This window comes from Ursus maritimus, unplaced genomic scaffold, assembly GCF_017311325.1.
Source record: "Ursus maritimus isolate PB19 unplaced genomic scaffold, ASM1731132v1 scaffold_13, whole genome shotgun sequence".
In the NCBI taxonomy this organism is placed as follows: Eukaryota; Metazoa; Chordata; class Mammalia; order Carnivora; family Ursidae; genus Ursus; species Ursus maritimus.
The window spans coordinates 62,941,143-62,959,346 of NW_024423675.1; the positions used below are offsets into that span (position 1 = coordinate 62,941,143).

General features: G+C 43.2%; 1 protein-coding gene across 1 annotated transcript in view; it reads left to right on the forward strand.

Annotated features, from left to right (window-relative positions):
* SLC22A3 (solute carrier family 22 member 3) overlaps positions 1–18,204 on the forward strand; it is an 86,529-nt gene that overhangs the window by 54,231 nt on the left and 14,094 nt on the right. Inside the window, exons 6-7 of the mRNA XM_040628027.1 lie at positions 17,278–17,375; positions 17,495–17,709. Of these exons, the coding sequence (XP_040483961.1) occupies positions 17,278–17,375; positions 17,495–17,709 (313 nt within the window). The remainder of the gene's footprint in view (positions 1–17,277; positions 17,376–17,494; positions 17,710–18,204) is intronic.

The window sequence follows — 18,204 nt, forward strand, 5'->3', positions numbered from 1 at the left end:
TACAAGTGGCCTGTATTTAAATGGATTCTTTATTTAGTTCCCACATCTTTAACTTATAAAAAGTGATACAATATTGCATGAAAAGGGGAAAGTGTTGCTCGAAGAAAAATATTGCATGAAAAGGGAAATAATGCCACAATTAAAAAGCCATGAAACCAGTACTGATGGGCTTTCGAATCCAGAGTGAGCTCTTTTCCCAAGCTGGTGATTAAATACTAAGTTCCTTCCACTAAAGGAAAATCTTCCAGGTCAGTGGACTCTCATTTAACCCATACAAATACTGAGGGGAAGATGTCCCAGAGCATCATGTGGCTTTAATTGAACGAGGAATCCAAGTGCCCTATCTCTTGTGGAATGAGATCACAGCCTTGCAGTGGCTGAGGCAGATTTTCAGGATGCCTCCGCAAAAAGCAGCATCTCGAGTGAGGAACCCTGCAGAGACAGGGCCTTCCTCCCCTCCCAGTACCTCACACCCACCTTCCAGAGACCCTCTTAAAATAACTGGGCCATATACCTTTGTCAGAATCCTAACTACTTCATTTAAATACAAGTTAAAGCTTGAAAAACGTCCATCAGAAGTGTGAGAGGAAAGCACGCCAAGTTCCTGTGACACACACTCCGTGTGTTCAATCCCGCCTGTCAGTCCTGGTGTCTGATGACCTGTCACTCACACATAATGGGATCTACAGAATCCAGGACCCTGGACTCAGGTGATAACTCACAGGGTGACCAGCTGTCCCCATTTGCCCAGAACTGGGGGGATTCTTGGGATGTGGGAGTTTCAGAGCTGAATCTGAGAAAGTCTCAGGCAAACTGGGACAAGCTGGTCAGTCCTCACCCTCCTGGCAGTGCTCAGAGGAAGACGCAAAGGTTTACATTTGCGAGCTCCACATTCACCTGCCTGTCCGTGGACCCTGACACCTGTGAGGGATTCCTGGTCACACTAGAGGATGGGCTCCGTTTCCTTGCTGGACTGGTCCCAAAGTCTGACGCAGGCTGCCGCGCCCTGGGGCCTCTCTCTTCCTAGCCCCTTCTTCAATCGCTAGTTTCTTCTCTTTCTGTTTTTTTTTTTTAACCTTTACAGTCTGTATTTGAAGTTCCAACATGAAATGATATTCCTTAAAAAACAAAAAGACCACTTTATTGACATCTGATAAACACACAAAACATGCACATATTTGATTTATTCAACTTGCTCAGTCCCCAGCTTCTATTCTAGTTCTTAATCTCGTCTTGAGCCCTAGTGTGTTTGACTGGGGCCCTGGCAGATTTTTTTCTGCCCTTCTTTCTCCTGAAAATAAGATCCTACTGCTTCTCCCTTCACTCATCCACTGTCTGAAAGCTAGATGATGCATTCTCGTGATGACTGGTACCTGCTCTTTCTAGAGACTGCTGCTCCTAGGAACCCCTTCTCCAGATGTGTCCCAGCCTACAGACAGCAGTGTCGGCCCATGGACAACCCACGATTGCTCTTCCCAGCACTGGCCTCCCCACCTGGAGGCCAGGTGCAGAGTCACGGCCCCTTCCATTCACACTTGACCTGCTCTCCCTACTGCTGAGATTCCAGCAGAGCTTCCAGGCAAGGCTCTATGGATGATAATGCTGGGAGAGAGCTCCAAGCTTTACCTAGGAACATTCGGAGTCATTTCAACAATCATTCATTAGTTATATAACCTGGGAATCATTGACTTCTCCCTTTTTCCTTCTCAAAAGGCTGATCCTTGCTTTCAGAGTAACAGTCCTCCCCTCCCCGCCCCAGCACCCTGTGGGATGCAGAGGATTTGCCTCCTTCTGTCCAGCCCAAGCCCTGGTGGCATCACAAACAAAACTAATTAAAATATAGAACTAGATGAATAAGCCACACAGGCTTATTCTGTTCTGTTAATATTGGTAGCTCTCTTTTGTGGGCATTGTGACAGAGCCTAATTCAATTACTTTTATTCTGGATCTCTCTTTCATAGAATAGGGGAGTGGGTTTGCGTTTTCTTTTTCTTCCTCGAGCATTTGCCAAGGGAATGGCCCTCTAATACTGTCTTTGAAATGTTCATGCTCTATCTGTGTGAGAGAGAAAGATGGTCAGCTTTTCCAAGTGTTTTGTTCCCGTGCCATTTGGCTCATTCTTGTGTTTTTGGCAAAATCAGTTTCTGCAATCCAAATTGCTGTGCTTCCCTGCTGTGAATAAATGAGAAAATACTAGCTCTTTGTGAAAGCGGACCCTGCTGTGGAGGCGATGATGGGTACAGTGTCCAGAACCCTGAGTATCCAGCTCCCTGGCAGGAATTCCCAGGCGTTATTCCTAATCCAGAGCTGCAGTTACCATGACAAAACTGCTTGCTCGATCTTCGTCCCACCAGGAAAATTGCCCTTGTTTATGAAATAATCCTAAGAAAAGAGATGCAGCCTGGGGAGCAGGTGAAATCATTTAAATTCTACAGGGTCACGTTGCTTGCTGGTGTATACAGATGTGCTCCTTTGCTACAGATAAACACGGCAGGAAATTCGCTGACTAGTAAAGGAGAGAGCACACTAAAGTCTGTTTGTTTCTGTCCCTCGAGGTCCCACCCAGGAAGACGGTAACAAAGATATCAGTGCTAGATTTTTCGTGGGATAAATCCTCCCTTCCCTGAGAGGGCACCCAGATGGCTGGGTGATGAACACTGGTTGCGTTGCCATAGCAACACTTCTTTATGTGGGTGCACATGAGAAGGGGACTAGGTCCACACACTCCAGAGATGGCTAAGTTTCTTGTTTTGTAACAAATAATATGGACCTGTGCTGTTTTCCCTTTTTCTTTGAATTTGGTGCTCTTGAAAGGGGATCAGATTGAGAAGAAGGCTTCCTTCTCCACTTGGTGAATGCACCCCTCTTAAGGTGGCTGGATAGAGGAGGACTAAGAGAGTGGAGAAGTCTTCATGTCCTTCCCAGGAGAGGAACATGGGGAATGTTGGGGAAAATGGCCAGAACCCAGGACACGTTTTCTACTAGAGGAAACTTTCCTGTTAAAAGCAAAACTTTGTCACCTTCCCTAGTAATGGGCATAGAGGGCAACCAGATAGAAAACGTTGATGAGCAGGGTTTCTAACACACTCCTGTCACCCAGCAGCTGTAACTTCGGCCCCACAGTTGATGGGATAATCGTATGGCAGTCTGTCCCAATGGGTCACAGATCCTTGGGGACCATGGGGTTATTGCAAAAGTCCTCAAACCATTTGCAACCAAGCCTTGTCTGTAGATGTGATTGTTATTTATAATAACTAACGAGTTGAAAGATGTTACTAAGTTCATAGTAAATTTATGTCATGATGTAGTTTCAATGAACAGAAATTAAAAGCACAATTTCTATCATGCGGGCAACTGTTATATTCTCTGGCATTACCCAGAAGTCCTCATACTCAAGAAGGATAGGAGTCACTGATCTGTCAGCACATGTAGGATTAGTCTCCATCTGTTGAACAACTATTGCCTAAACTCTCACAGTTTAAGTTCTATGATGTTCTCAGGAAAAGCCAAAGGACCTCTTCACAAACAGAATTCTTGACAACTTCCAAGATTCATTCATTTTTAAAATTTTTATTTATTTATTTTAGGGTGACAGAGAGAGAGTGGGCAAGAGCCGGGGTAGGGGCAGAGGGAGAGGGAAAGAGAGAATCCCAAGTAGACTCTGTGCTGAGCACAGAGCCTGTTGCAGGGCTCAATCCCACAACCCTGAGGTCATGACCTGAGTGGGAACCGAGTCGGATGCTTAACCGACTGCGCCACCCAGGCGCCCCATCATTCATTGTTTTGAGTCAATAAAGTGAACTCAAGTTCATTATATTCTGCTCTTTCACTGACCTTATGGACAAGTCCTACATGTTAAGTAGGAAGAATTGAGTAACTGGGTGTACAATTGCCTTATCACCTCTCAAAAGCGAATCCTTGTTTTCTTTTCTGCTTTCATTTCTTAACCAACACACCACTAAGAGTTTAGATCTTGGGGAAGACTAAGGAAGGCTTATTGAATGAATGCTCAACATGATTATTTTTATGGCACCGAGTGCAAGAGGGTTGAAGTACTTGCCCTCGTATTTTGATCATTTTGTGCAGTCTCCAGGCTTCAGTAGTTGTCTTTGAGATCTTAGACAAATTTTACTAAAGATAATCGAAGTGTTCGCTCTGCCATTAATGATGGTTTATGTGCTGTATTTATACGGGCTGCTCTACAATTAGCAGGGGAAGACTTTTGAGGCAGGGTCTACTTCATGTAGCATTTTTCTGCCATGTCATTTCTTCCCAAGTCCTGTAAACTATGTGGTAGGCTTTGTTGCCTAAAAATAACCAGCTTCTTTTTTTTTTTTTAAAGATTTTATTTATTTATTCGACAGAGATAGAGACAGCCAGCGAGAGAGGGAACACAAGCAGGGGGAGTGGGAGAGGAAGAAGCAGGCTCATAGCGGAGGAGCCTGACGTGGGGCTCGATCCCATAACGCCGGGATCCCGCCCTGAGCCGAAGGCAGACGCTTAACCGCTGTGCCACCCAGGCGCCCCAAGAGAAATAACCAGCTTCTTAAGTTCAACAAGTCATTGATCATTTCAGTGAAAATATTTTTCACATTATGAAGTGAGTCATAGCATATTGTATTTGGTGGTCATATGTTTAGAGGAATCATTTAAGGTTAATTGACATGAAGCTGGCCCAGGAACAAAAGGGCACTGACTCACCTGGTGTAGCAGGGGCTCATTTTCATTTGTACATCCATTAGTTACTGGGTGCTACATCCAGTTACTTAGTGCTGTGTTCAAAACACCTGCCTTTAAACAACCTCTGTATAACATTCACTTTCAAAAATGTCTCTTGACTTGCACCGAGGATGTTTTGTATTTTTTCCAGTTCTTCGTGGTTGCTTTTCTTTTTCTTTTTTCTTTTTTTGTGCTGTTTTCAGTTTCCTCTACTAGTTCCCTATCTGTTCAACTATACTCACTTTCATCATATAGGAAAGAACTAAATCTAAGTTCTTACCATGTAAAGTTGAAAAACAGCTTAGATCTCATGTGCAGTGTTTGGAAACCATTTCAGTGTGTTTTTGTTTTGATTGCATTTGTTTATAAGTAAGAAGGTATTCTAATTGGATCCCAATCAGTACATATGTTAATGATATAAACTAACCTACATATTTGTTTGGATATAATAAAACAATTCATAGTTCAAAAATAGGGTGGATAGTGAACACGGTCTAACACTAATGCACCTTACCATGATCCAGAGTCAAGCCACAAGACCGAGCATGCTTCACTATCGAAAACTTCCAGAAGCAGAATTCCAGGGATGGCGTGTGCCACCTGCTCATGGCTCGTGCATAGAAACATCTCATCCCTCTCTAAAGATGGTTCTCTCCTGAACAATAAAGGACATACCAATGATCAATAAGTAATTGTATGCAAAAATATTTTGCAAATCAAGAAAAGGGAGCCACTTGGAAATTCCAGAACACACCAAGGATTGTGATATTTATTAAGGTGCATTTCCACTAGTCTTTTAACTCTTCAGTTGTACTTGATTTTCATCAGAGAAGTTTCTCAGCATTCCCCAATGCAAGCAAATAAACATGAAACTAAGGATTTTCTGAGGTACAGAAGGAAGGCGGAATTTGGATAGTTGGGAAATGTGGAAGCGCTGAAAATGGATGAAATTCCAACATGGCCTCAACATGACTCTGCTGGAGATTGTTTTGGTTATTGTCATTTCTCTTTGAGTGCAGAGTTGACTTAATCATGCCTCTTTGTGCATGGCGCAACCATCACTGGGCTGTGCAAGGCCCCCTGGTGTTTCATTTTACTTTCCCTTCCTCCTCTCTCCCCATGTCCCCTCTCAACAGGTGTCCAACAGAATAGGCTTGATTTGTGCCCTTTGATATTTACGTGCTCTTTAAAAACTAGAGCTTGCTGCACGTGTGTGTTTAGGTAACGTAAACGGAATTGTGCTGCTCTAGGTCTTGCTTTATTTCTTACTTTTTCATGCAGCAATATGTTTTAAAACATATTGATCCAATTAGATCCAATCAGAATACCTTTCTACCATCTTGCTCACGTGTGAGTGCTGTGTGGTTTTCATCAATGCCATCCGCTGTGTTTCATGTCTCCATCCTTCTAATGACAAGCACCTGGGTTGTTTCCAATCATTGTCATATGTGTCCCCTTGGAACCTTTGTGAGGCTCCTCATGGAGTTTAATACCCAGAAGTGGAACTGCTGAGTCCTGGGATGCATGCGGGCTTAGGGCCCTGGGTAATGCCAGATTGCTTTCTGAGTATACCCACTGCGCGTCCCATTTGTCCACATACACATTTGGTATTTTCCCATCTTCTAATGGGGCCAGCCTCCTGAATGTTTTAAGTTGCATGTCTCTGGTTGCTAGTGAAATTCAGCATGTCTTCATGCATCTTCCTTTGCTGTTTGGATTCCTTCTCTGTGGATTACCTTGTCATATCCTTGCCCATGTATATTGGATTTTCTGGTATTTGTCTCCTTCAATTTAGAGAATCTCCTTTCAGGTTTGGAAAACCACCCCTTGTTGGTTCTAGACATTGCAAGTACATTCTCCTCAGTGTTTTAGCTACGCTTTGATTTTGCCTATTTTTTCTGCATTGAATAAAAATTCTTAAAGCCTTAAACTTATGTGATAGAGGCAAATCAGGGTATATTTTTGCCTATTGATTGTATTAGAGGTTTTGTTTAAGAAATATTCTTTTACATCCAAGGGCCACAAAGACATTCCCCTATTAGCTAACGGCTTTAGCTGTCACAGTCATGCCTGGATTCATCGGGAGCCCACCACCATTCTGACTGCGAAGCAGGCATCCACCCTGATTTGTGTCATTGCCGAGCCAGGTTTTTTTGTTTTGTTTGTTTTGTTTCTTGAGCTCCAGCTAATAAGCAGATCCATCATCTATCAAGTTCCTGTTTCAAAGTCTGAGTCAGTTTACAGCCTGCAAGCTGTCTACTATTTTTAAGGACCCCAGAATTTGTAATTCAAACATGTGCTTCTGTGCTGCAGACCTGAGCTAGGACACGAGCAGTTTGCAGGTGACCAGTGAAACTAGTCCTCCTGCGAAGCTCCGTGTGGAGGAAGAAATGGGTAACAAACGACAGCATTTAGACCCCAGATTCATATATGGCTACCAGTCATCTTCCTATTCTTGGCTTTGAAAGATAAATATGTGTTTGTTAGTAAATGCCCCAAAGACTTATCCTCCTGTATCGTACACTTTCTGCTTCTGTTCATCCCTGACATGAGGCAGATGTTCTCTTCAGAGCCTGAACATCGGTAATGCAAAGGCAGAAGTGTTGTGATTGTTCCTGCAGATACTTCTCATTTCTTTAAATAATAAGGTTTGCTCTCTGTGACAATATTGCCTGCCCGCCATCCCTCTTAAAAGGAGGTGATATGTATGAGCACACTTCCTAAACGTAAAAAGAGAGGATGATTTTTAGACCCACCAACACCTTCATGAGATCTACCTGGGGCTGAAATTTGATTCATTAACTTTTTCTTTCCCTGGGCGGCTGCATAAGCTCTTAGCCTTCGACAGGATGGTCATTCTACCCAGAATTCTCTCTGCTTCAGTGTTATGCTTTCATGGTTTATTTCTGTGTTAAATTGGTTAGTGCCTATGAATTGAAAATGCAGAAGAGATAGTTCTCATTTATTTTTAGGAGTTTTAATGGTGTGATTTTATCAAAAGGAGTTATTGATTATAAGTAACAACATCATAAAAATTGCAATTTTTCCAAATTTAAATTGAACAGCCTAAGTTTAATTACTTCAAAATAGAAATTTAGTACTTAGCGTAATAAATTCCTATCAAGAGGAGGTGTGGACCAGAGGTTTTTTGGGTAAACTTGAGAAATCTACAGAGTCTTTATCACTCAGGATAAGCTAGGCGTGTGTGTAACAAACATTACCAAAATCTCAGTGGCTTGAGATAACAAAGGGCTGTTGTCTGTGCCCCATAAGTTCACTGGGGGCCCCTCTCCTTGGAGCAGGGTCTTCACGCTATAATCCAGGCTGTTTTAGCAGCTGCTGCCTGGACCATCAGGGAAAAGAGAATTCTAGGGGATCTTGCTTTGGCAATGAAATGCTCACAAGTCCGTGGCACATTTGGGGTGGTGGCCCCACCCGATCACAAATGGCCAAGAAGTGCAATCTTATCATGCCCCCATAATGGGGTAAGGGCAGAGGTAGGGAGCCAAAAATATTTGGCAAACAGTGCCAGTGAGTGCCACCCCACAGACCTCTTTTAAAAGAGAACAAATGATTAAGAATATGGGATTCAGTCTGAGAATCACCGACTCAGGAAGATAAATGCTTTTCAATTCAAATTATTGCTACAAAGTAGCAATAATGCCACTGGTAAAATAATAATAATAATAATAAATAAATAATAATAATAATATGGTCAAAGCATAAACACAATTTTAAAAGTTCTTACAGAAAAATATAGTGGAAATTACGAAGACCCGTTTCCTGTTAGAGACAGGGGCCCCCGGGGAGCAAAAGGAAGGCCATGCCCAGGGGGACAAATCCCAGGAGCACAGGGACATGGAGGCAGAGGAAGGACGGCCAGGCCTCTCCTTGGGCACAGCCAGCAGGCTGGGGCCAGTTCAGGGCAGGGATTCAGACAGACGCCCTGAAGAGATGCCTGAGAAGCAAGCAGACTGGGAGCACGTGGGGGCTATGTAGGGACCCCAATCCCTGCTTGCAGAGGCTGGGAAGGGCGGAAGGAAGGAAAAGAGGAGAGGGGCCCGGTCCCCTGGCACAAATACAGGAGGCTGTCTGAAAACACTGTCCTGGACGTGCCCCATTACCGCGGCCCTGGGCACTTGCGTGATGGAGCCTGATGTTGCCTAGCTGACCTTGACCTGCACAGAAAGGGCTGCCAAGCCAAAGGAGGGGGTGGGAGTGAGTGCCTTACACTCACAGGCCCGGGCAGAAAGACACCTGCCAGGAATCTAACTGGGCAAAGTTGCTTTTTTACTGGCATCCTGCAAACCTGAAAGCCTGGGAAAGAAGGCTGGCAAGGGCAACAGCTAACAAACCTAGTGGCCAGCATCCCCCCAGCCAGTGAGGAGAACTGCCATCTCCCGAGTCTATATCCTGTTATTGTCATGTTCAAGACCGCATTGTGATTAAAACCATTTTGGAAACGTCCAGAAGACTAAAAAGAAATGATGCTAAGAAACTGCTAAGTGGAAGCCTGTGGTTTGGGCTTTTTATTTGTGACTTATCAGATGATTTCCTTTAATTCACTCATTAGCTTTTTCCCTCTCTTCTAAAAGAAATCCTTGGTTACCTACTGACTTACAGATACTCAATTGGCGTATTCGTTGAGCTAACAAGTCATGTATCTGAGCATGCTACTGTAGTGTGAGGCTCTGAACAGCCTTTAAAATGTGCTATTTGGAATTTTTCTTTTTCAGTAATTGTCACTGACGTTGATGCAGTCCGGGGTTCCCAACATTCTAAGTCAGTCCCCTAACAGCACATTTTGGTGTTTCCCCCCCAGGTTCTGAGACTTTAGGGTTAGAGTTTTAGATCTGAAAGTGCCTTTTCTTCTTTCTCTTTCTCTTACTTTAACACTTCTCCCCCCGCCCCCCAAAAAACCTTTCTCAGTTTGTTTTTAAGAAATGAAGAAATGTTCCAACACGTGACCCACAGCTGCAACCCGTTAACCTTTGCTAATATTAAGGCTGCACTTTGGATCCCTCCTGGGACCTCGAGATGGATGCACTTTTGCTGTTCTAGGCAGCGTGCCTGCTTGGGGAGGGGCCGGGAGGGACGCTTTCCAGCCAGACTCAAACGAATGGAATAAATATCTTCTCTGCAGAGCATCCTAACAGAAGACCTGGCTGGGTCCAAGGTGCTCTGGACTCGCTGTGTCCAATAGAGTAGCCCTAGCCATGGGCAGCCACGGAGCCGTGAACTATGGCTAGTCTGAACTGAAATGAGCTAGAAGAGCGGACTGCATAGTGATTTCACAGAGCACATGAACAATCTCGTTCAGTTTCATAATAATTACACATTGAGATGGTAATAGTTTGGTTAGATTGAATTCAATGGAACATTTATTAAAATTAATTTTGCCTGTTTACTTTTACCCTTTCTAATGTGGCTTCTGGAAAATTTAAGCTGAACTCTGTAACTCAGGCTTTATTTTTATCGGATGGCCCTCGTCTAGTGACCGAGATTTGTTTTTAACTACTATACTAAGCAGCAGATATTCATCATAATTTTAATATGGATTTTTCCTTTGTCATATGAACCCTGTATGGTAAATATTTTATCTACTCTTGTTTCAAAATACAATGAGGTTTTTAACAATTCCCAAAGCACTATGGGTTATTTGACAAATTCTCTTTTATGGATACCGGGTAGCACCATTACCACCCAGAAGCTAGCCTAGGCTTTATAATGTGAAACTGTTACCCTTGGACTTCTGGTGCCGACCTTCGTCTCACTGATGGGGGCGTGCACAACGTGGCGGGTAAGGGCATGGGTACCCCAGCAGTCACCAGTGGACTTCCTCCTGCCCATCCGTATCTTCCAGCCCCTCATGCTTGTATGAAAGACCTGCAGATAGTTGAACTTTGAAGATGGCCCCTGGTCCTCCAGATCAGTGAGCCCCAAGTCCCCAAGTAATATTTGATTCTCCCTGGTTTCTGGAAGATGAAAGACTTCTAGAGAACAGAACTGTAGGGAACTGGTGAAATTGATTACATCACAGGGTTGGACTCAAGACCAGAGAAGTGCCCTGTTCTCGTCCACGGCTTTGCTTTTCCTTGTGAAATATGGCAGTGGATGAAAAATCCAGCTCTCGAGAGCAGCCAGGTAAACTTGCAAGGCTAGAGATGTGGCCGCCTGACATTGTCCCCCCACTGCCCCGGCAGGCTCTGCAGAACGTAGTCTTTCCTCCAAAGCCTGGAGGACTCCTCTTCCATCTCAGCCTGGGAAGAGTAAACACTAGGAGTCAGCTCTAAGGCAGGCCAATTCATTGACCATCGGTGCTTCTCACACAAATCTCCTTGGATGTTGTAAAAAGGAAGATTTTGATGCCCTGATCTGGGCTAGGGTGTGTGTAACGAGCCCCCAAGCGATGGCCACGCTGCTGACGTGTGGACCGTGGACACTTTGAGGAACACATTTGCTAAGCATCCTTTGCTTGTGTGGACATTCACAAAAAATTATCCGGCCTAAGGCCTGGGAGATCAACAGTGCCACATTGACATTAAATATACCTGGTATACTTTTTAAAAATCCAGTATAAAAAGAAATCCATTCCTTAAAAAAAAAAAAGGCACAATGAACATTCTTCTCTTTACAGAAGGATTCATGTTGGGGTGTCTTCAAAAGCATCTCCCCTTAGGCGAGAGCATCAGCTACAGTTTACTAACTAAAAAGATAAAAAAGTGCCAACCGAATCATCATCTGGAAGTAACGTATCTCTGAAATGATATACAAAATCAGTAGTAATGCTGACCGCTTCCATTATTGAGCTCTTACTGTGTGTGGCGGGGGGGTGTGGATGTATAGGGGTTATCCAATGGAAACTTCAAAGGACTAGTGAAGTAAGTGTTGCTATCCTCACCCTCCTGATGAGAGAAGTAAGGTTCACCGAGTTGAAGTCACGTGCCGGTCAGAAAACATTCTGAGCAAAAGCCCGTGACTCTGGCCTGATCCTGGCTGGTTGTCCTTCTTGACCAGAAACCAACCCCACATCGGGGGAGCTCTCAAACACCGTAGTTAGAACAGATTGGAATTTATAATGTCTTTCTCTTCCTTGGTGATTTAAATTAAAATGTCAACTGGAAAAGAGGTTTCAGAAAGGCACCAGGAAGAGTGGTACGTGCGGCTTGATTAATCACAGAACAATGAACAAAGTACATGTTCAACAGGAGCAACATCACTGTTAATGTAACATAAAAGTGTTGGGAAAACTAAAAGACCATTAGGAGACAGCTAGGACAAATAGCAATCAGTTCAGTGGATAAACATCAGGAAACCGACGTGTGCAGCTTACCTGTGAACACCTTTTCCTCTGAGTGACATCACTGGGCAACAACACTCCAAACACACAAGTGTTACCACGAGCCTTTCCAGTCTTCCTTTGCTCCAGACTGAAGCAGGCAGACACCGCTTAGATGACATAAACATATGACAGAATATCGTACCAGGCTGGATACAAGAGACAACATTCTGTATAGTGCCATTTACATGAAATTCTAGAAGAGGCAAAACTGTAACGACAAAAAGCAGAGGAGGGGTTGCCAGGAGCTAGCAGTGGGGGGAGAGGGTGACTGTAGAGTCAGGAGAAAACTTCCTGAGGATAATGGAGACGGTCTGTATCGTGATGGTGGTGGTGGTGGTGGTGGTGGTTCATCAACCCTACACATTAGTCAAAATTCACGCAAGCGTACACTTGAAATTGCCGACTTCTATTGTATGAAAGTTCTATTTCAATAAAGCAAGTTGAAGTATGTATATATAATAACCTGATCTAGCCTTTCTACTCTTTTGTATCCGACTCAGAGTAAGTGAAATTTGCTAACCCTTTGGCAACAGAAAATAAACACAGCTTAATTTCAAAATACAGAGCTAGAAGTTGTAGAAGAATAATAGCTTCAGCAGCCGCCGCACATGAGTCGCCAAGACTTTACTGGCCGCATTCCAGCCCGAGATACGGCACTTAGTCTCTCAAGGTCTTTGGACACCCAGAAAGTGGGTCGTCTTTCAGAATATCTGCGTCACTGTGGAGAACATGTCAGTAAATCAAAAACCAGCTGGATTTATTCTTAAATTGGCAATATACATACTTGCTTGGAAGTACTATTAATCCTTTCATTCACTGGACAGGGAAGACTGGTTTTTATGGTCTTAATTACCTTTGGTTTTATCACTACTTCATATTCTTTTGGTAGAGGATATGTATTAGGCATTAAACTTGTGTTTTGGGAGAGCCGAGATCATGTGACTGCTTGAGTCTAAATCTTCAAACTTTGAAATTAAAACTAATAGTAAATATTTTTACTGAGTAAGTTGAAACACTCAAGCAATTATTTTAATTATTTAATACAAAATAATTTTCCCTAAAATATTCGATTATTAGTGCAAAAGCATTGTTCTGGACTGAATTCTCCAGTTAATTCTGCCTTTGGCAACAAGTTACAGAAAACCAAGTTAAATGGGCTTAGACAGTAAGCCCATTTCCTGGCTCATGTATCTGGAACTCTAGAGTTACAGCAGCTCTTGGGGTTGGCTAGACCTGGGTCTCAACAGTCCCATCAAGCCATGGTTTTCTCCCTCTCCACTCTGCTGACAGGGTGGCTTCGTCTTCATACTGATTCCCTCCTGGGTATCGGCTGGCGGCAGAGTTCTACTTGAGCCCACCATTTTCTCATTAATTCCCTGAGGGTAGAGAGAGAAGATTCCTTCAGGAACCTCTGACTTAAGGTCAGTGAAGGACTTTTTTAAAAAATTTATTTATTTAAAGATTTTATTTATTTATTTGAGACAGAGAAAGAGAGAGCACAGAGGGAGAGGGAGAGGGAGAGGGAGAGGGAGAGGGAGAGGGAGAGGGAGAAGCAGACTCCCCGCTGGAGCAGAGAGCCCAATGCAGGGCTCGATCCCAGGACTCTGAGATCATGTCCTGAGCCAAAAGCAGATGCTTGACTGACTGAGCCACCATGGCACCCCAGTGAAGGACTTTCTCGAGACCATGTCTCACTGGTTCAAATTGGGTCTCATGCCTATTTCTCATTGGCTCAAATTGGGTCACATGGCCAGTCACTGGCACAGAGGGTAGAATTACCCTTAGGTAACAAGGTCTCCCCTACAACTGGAAACAGAATCAGCTCCCCTGAGAATGGGAATTGATGAAGGGGGGAGTGCACCGTGGGGGTTCTATTAAGAACGAGAAAGGGAGAATGACACGGAGCCAACCACAAAAAAGGTACACTAAGGTCTCATTTAAATCCATTACTTTAAAGGTGAGCTATAGTTCTTCTTGTTAGGAAAAGTACTCCCAGTTTAAATTTTAATTTCAAGAGAATATTTATAGCAAAAAGGAAGAAAGTAAAAACCACCATAATCCCACTACCCAGTGAGAACTATTAATATACAAGCATATTTTTTAAACGTTAAAAAAAATATTATACTCTGCATACTGCAGACACAGTAGAGCATAGTGGTTAGCAAGATACAGACCTAGATGTCAACCTCCTGCTTCATCTACTTACTGTCTGTGCGTTCTCAGTGGGTAAGATACTTGTCTTTCCTGTGCCTCACCTTGTTCTTCTCTGTGATAGATATAAGAATATTTTAAGTTCCTGCAGCTCTAACCCTCTAGTGCAGAGTTCAGTAGTCTACAGCCTGTGGGCCAGACCTGCCTTGCTGCCTCTTTTTGTAAACAGAGTTCTGTTGGAATCCAGCCACAGTCATCCATTTGTGTATCCATCTATGGCTGCTTTCACACTCTGATGGCAAAGTTAAGTAGCTCCAACAGAGACTATAGGGCCCACAAAACCAAAAGTACTTACGATCTGGTCCTTTGCGGAAAGTTTGCCAATCTCTGGGTCAGACCAGTAGACCTCTATTGCCTTGTCAAAAGCTAGCATGTCATAATTCTGTGGTCGTGTAGTAACTTAACCAGCCTGGAGATCACGATCAAGAAGAAGTGACATCTGCAGAGCTAATGTGAAAGCAAGAGATGCCAGTTATTTGATCAGCTAGAGATAAGAACCGCAGTAATTGAACAGTCTACAACAGTGTTTAAATGTCAAGTTATGTTCCTGAATTGACCAGAGATCTTGAAATATATGATACATGATCTCCCTTGAACTCTGGGGTGTTGACACCGGGACATGAATGAAAGCGAGTTTGTACAGAGGCTGATCTAGTCGATGGAAGTCCTGGCTATGGGGAGAAGATAAGAAGACTGAAGAGAGAGTGAAAGAGAACCCATAACAAATTGTGGCAAATACTGCTTTAGAAAAGAGAAGATTGTCACCATCTGTGTGCTCTGGGGGAGCGGTGGTACAGATGTGTGGTCGGGTAGAGAGACCAGGGACTCCCTAGAAAAAAGGGAGGAGTCTGAATGAGCACAGCCAAGCCGACCCAAGTCTGAGCTGTGGAAGACCCATAAGTCAGTGAAAAGAAGACTCATTGGAAAAAGTGATACGTCCATAGAGGACAACTGCCCTCATACTATGGGCAGTTTTGATCTTGAATTTAAAGATGCTTAAGGTCTAAATTACTTCAGTCAAACCCAACTCTTCCATTAAAGAGCGTTTTAACTGAAGGTTAGATTTTGGCCAAGTGTGTAATGTCCTTCTTTAAAAATGAGGTGACCATCAGGTACACAGAAGTTTTCTAAAATACAAAGCCTTTAATACATTCAATGGTGCAATGTGACTATTAAGAATAAAGGATCTCCATCAACTGCCTGATTTCAAATCCTGGCTCAACCACCGTCCCTATAATCCTTCAAGTCCTAAGCCTTGTTTTTCTTTTTTATGAAACAGGATTGATAAAAGTACTAACTTCGGAGAGTTTTGATGAAAATCAAATGAAATAATCCACATAAAGTAGTTAGCCCAGAATTTAACAAATATTACATGCTCCTTAGAAGTGAACCAGTTTAACGTGGACAAGATACAGAAACTAATTGTGGAAAACATTTCGATAACCAACCACACAATGATCCATTGTTGTAATACACTAAGTTCTTTCATTTTTGGTATTCCTGCCTTACAGCAAAGGTAACGTTTTTCATAAGCATTGTATTCGTTTAGAGTACAGGTCAACTTGTTGCTGAAACAGAGACCCAAAAAACATAATGGCAAAAAAAAAAAAAAGTGTCTTTCTCTCAAACATGCCCACCCAGAGGTAAGCAGCCCAGCTCTAAAAGGCAGCTCTGCTCTCTGAGCACCTCCAGGACCCAGGTTCTAGTTATCTTGTTTCTTCACTGTCACCTGCAGCAGGTTGTCTAGGAGAAGCTGGTTCACCAGCATCTCCTTCCATCCCTTAGGAGCGGGAAGGCAGTGAATAAAGAGCAAAGCCCCTTCTTTTTAAAGGATTGGATCTAGAACTTGCGTACATGGCTTCTATTCCCATCTCATTGCTGAGATCTTAATCAAAGGGCCACCAGTAGTTGAAAGAGAGACTAGAAAATGTGACTTTAGCAAGGTAGCCACATGCCCAACTAAAATTCCGTGGATTCTGTTATCAAAAGGAAGGAGGAAAGAATGGATGGTAGCATCAATTAGCAGTCTCCCCCAGGCACTGTCGTGGAAGCTAGTATTGTGTCACTGACTCTAAGACCCTATTGATTGTAAGACCCATCATTTTATGTACCACTAAGAAAATCCATGCTATGTATTATTAAATATATTGTTTTCTTATCAGCTCAGTTGTAGGACATGTCCCAATTTAGGAGATGTGAAAATATGAAAAATATGTGTCTTAGGATAGAAGAAAGACATAGGAAGAGAAGGTGATCCAAAGGCGTTGATTTTGCAGTCTTCTTCTTGTGTGTGACTTTCCCTGGAGCAAGCAGAGACAGGAGATATCAAGCTTTGTCTGACTCATTAAGTGTAATGCTTAGCCGGGGTGACTGACAAAGTACCTGCTGTTCAGCTTGGTTTCCTTTATAGTGCCTTATACACAGTAGGCAAACAGCGATATTTGTTCCATGCAATGAAAGAAAAGACCAGCTTCCTGGATGGCCAAATAGAGATGAGCTGAATTTTCCAGGATCGAAAAGATGTTAGATTCCAACAAATGGACCAAAGCAAATTGATGCCTTTGGAGCCGTGCTTGCTCTTGAATTTAAGATAATCTCATTTGTTAACATCAGGTTGAAATTTAATAAAGAAACACTCCTTTGGATCCCACCTGCTTTTGCCACTTTTACGTTTATTCTGTCTAGTTTAGTAAATGCATGAATGTATTTTACTTTAAAACACACCTTTTCTCCTTGGTTAGTCAGAGCAGGTTAGCATACAGGACCGCTGACACTCACCTGAGAACAGCCCCTCGTGCAGCAACCGCATCTTTGTGAATTTGACCTTTTATAACGGCTAGGGAATCAGACTGTCCGTTCTCAGGTTTTAAGACGCCGTCGTGGAAGACCCTGGTCAATTCAGTCAGATCATTTGACTTGGTGGCTTTGAATCTGGTCAATGAAAATCAATAATATGCAGGTGTGCCTTGCTGTATTTGCTACTGAAATCTGCTTCTCTTATATAGATCACTGTTACAGATGAGGAAGTTAGTAACCCATCCTTTTTAGATCTGGTGAGGACTCCCCAAATGAGGAAGTGCACACTTATTCTTATGTTTGCTTGGTAAGTCTGACTTGTGATGGGCTCAAAAGCTTGTATCGAATTTACAACACGCCCCTTCCTGCAGAGCAGGCCGAAGTTATGTCTTACTTGGTCTCCGTTGTCTTTCAATGTCGCTCCAGGTTCACAAGCGCAGTGGTTTATCAAGGACTCGTCATGCGCCTGGGAATTATAGGAGGCAACCTCTATATTGACTTTTTCATCTCGGGAGTTGTGGAGCTGCCCGCAGCCCTGTTGATCTTACTGACCATTGAACGTTTTGGACGACGCCTTCCCTTCGCCGGAAGCAACATAGTGGCAGGAGTGGCCTGCCTTGTCACTGCATTCTTACCGGAAGGTAACAGTCCCCCAAATCTGTCTGGCACTCAAGAACATGAAATAGTCTTAAATCAAAATAATCAAGAATGGGGAACCTCTTGTCCTCAGAAAGTGTACCACTGCCTCAAAATCCTCGTACCAGACAACCTGTAGTGATGTCACTCAATTTTCTGCCTATGCGGCATTAACCAACTCTGAGCATAGGGATTGGCTCTACAGATTTTTCTGTTTTCTCCACTTTAGGTTCATCTATGGATGAAATAGATGTTGTGCAAAGTCTAGCTTGTAGTCATGCAGTTTATTATTGATCACCTTTATTTGACTGACTTTCATGCTCTCCTTGACCATGTTTACCGTGTTTCCTGATTACCGGCCATCTCGCTGGCCCCATGCAAAATACCAGGGTTACAAAAGGAAGAAAGGAAGACACTTGTTGACTTCAAAAGGTTCATGACCTAGTAAGGGATATGGATACTTCATTTTTTAAATTTGTTTTTCTTCCAAGTTTTTATTT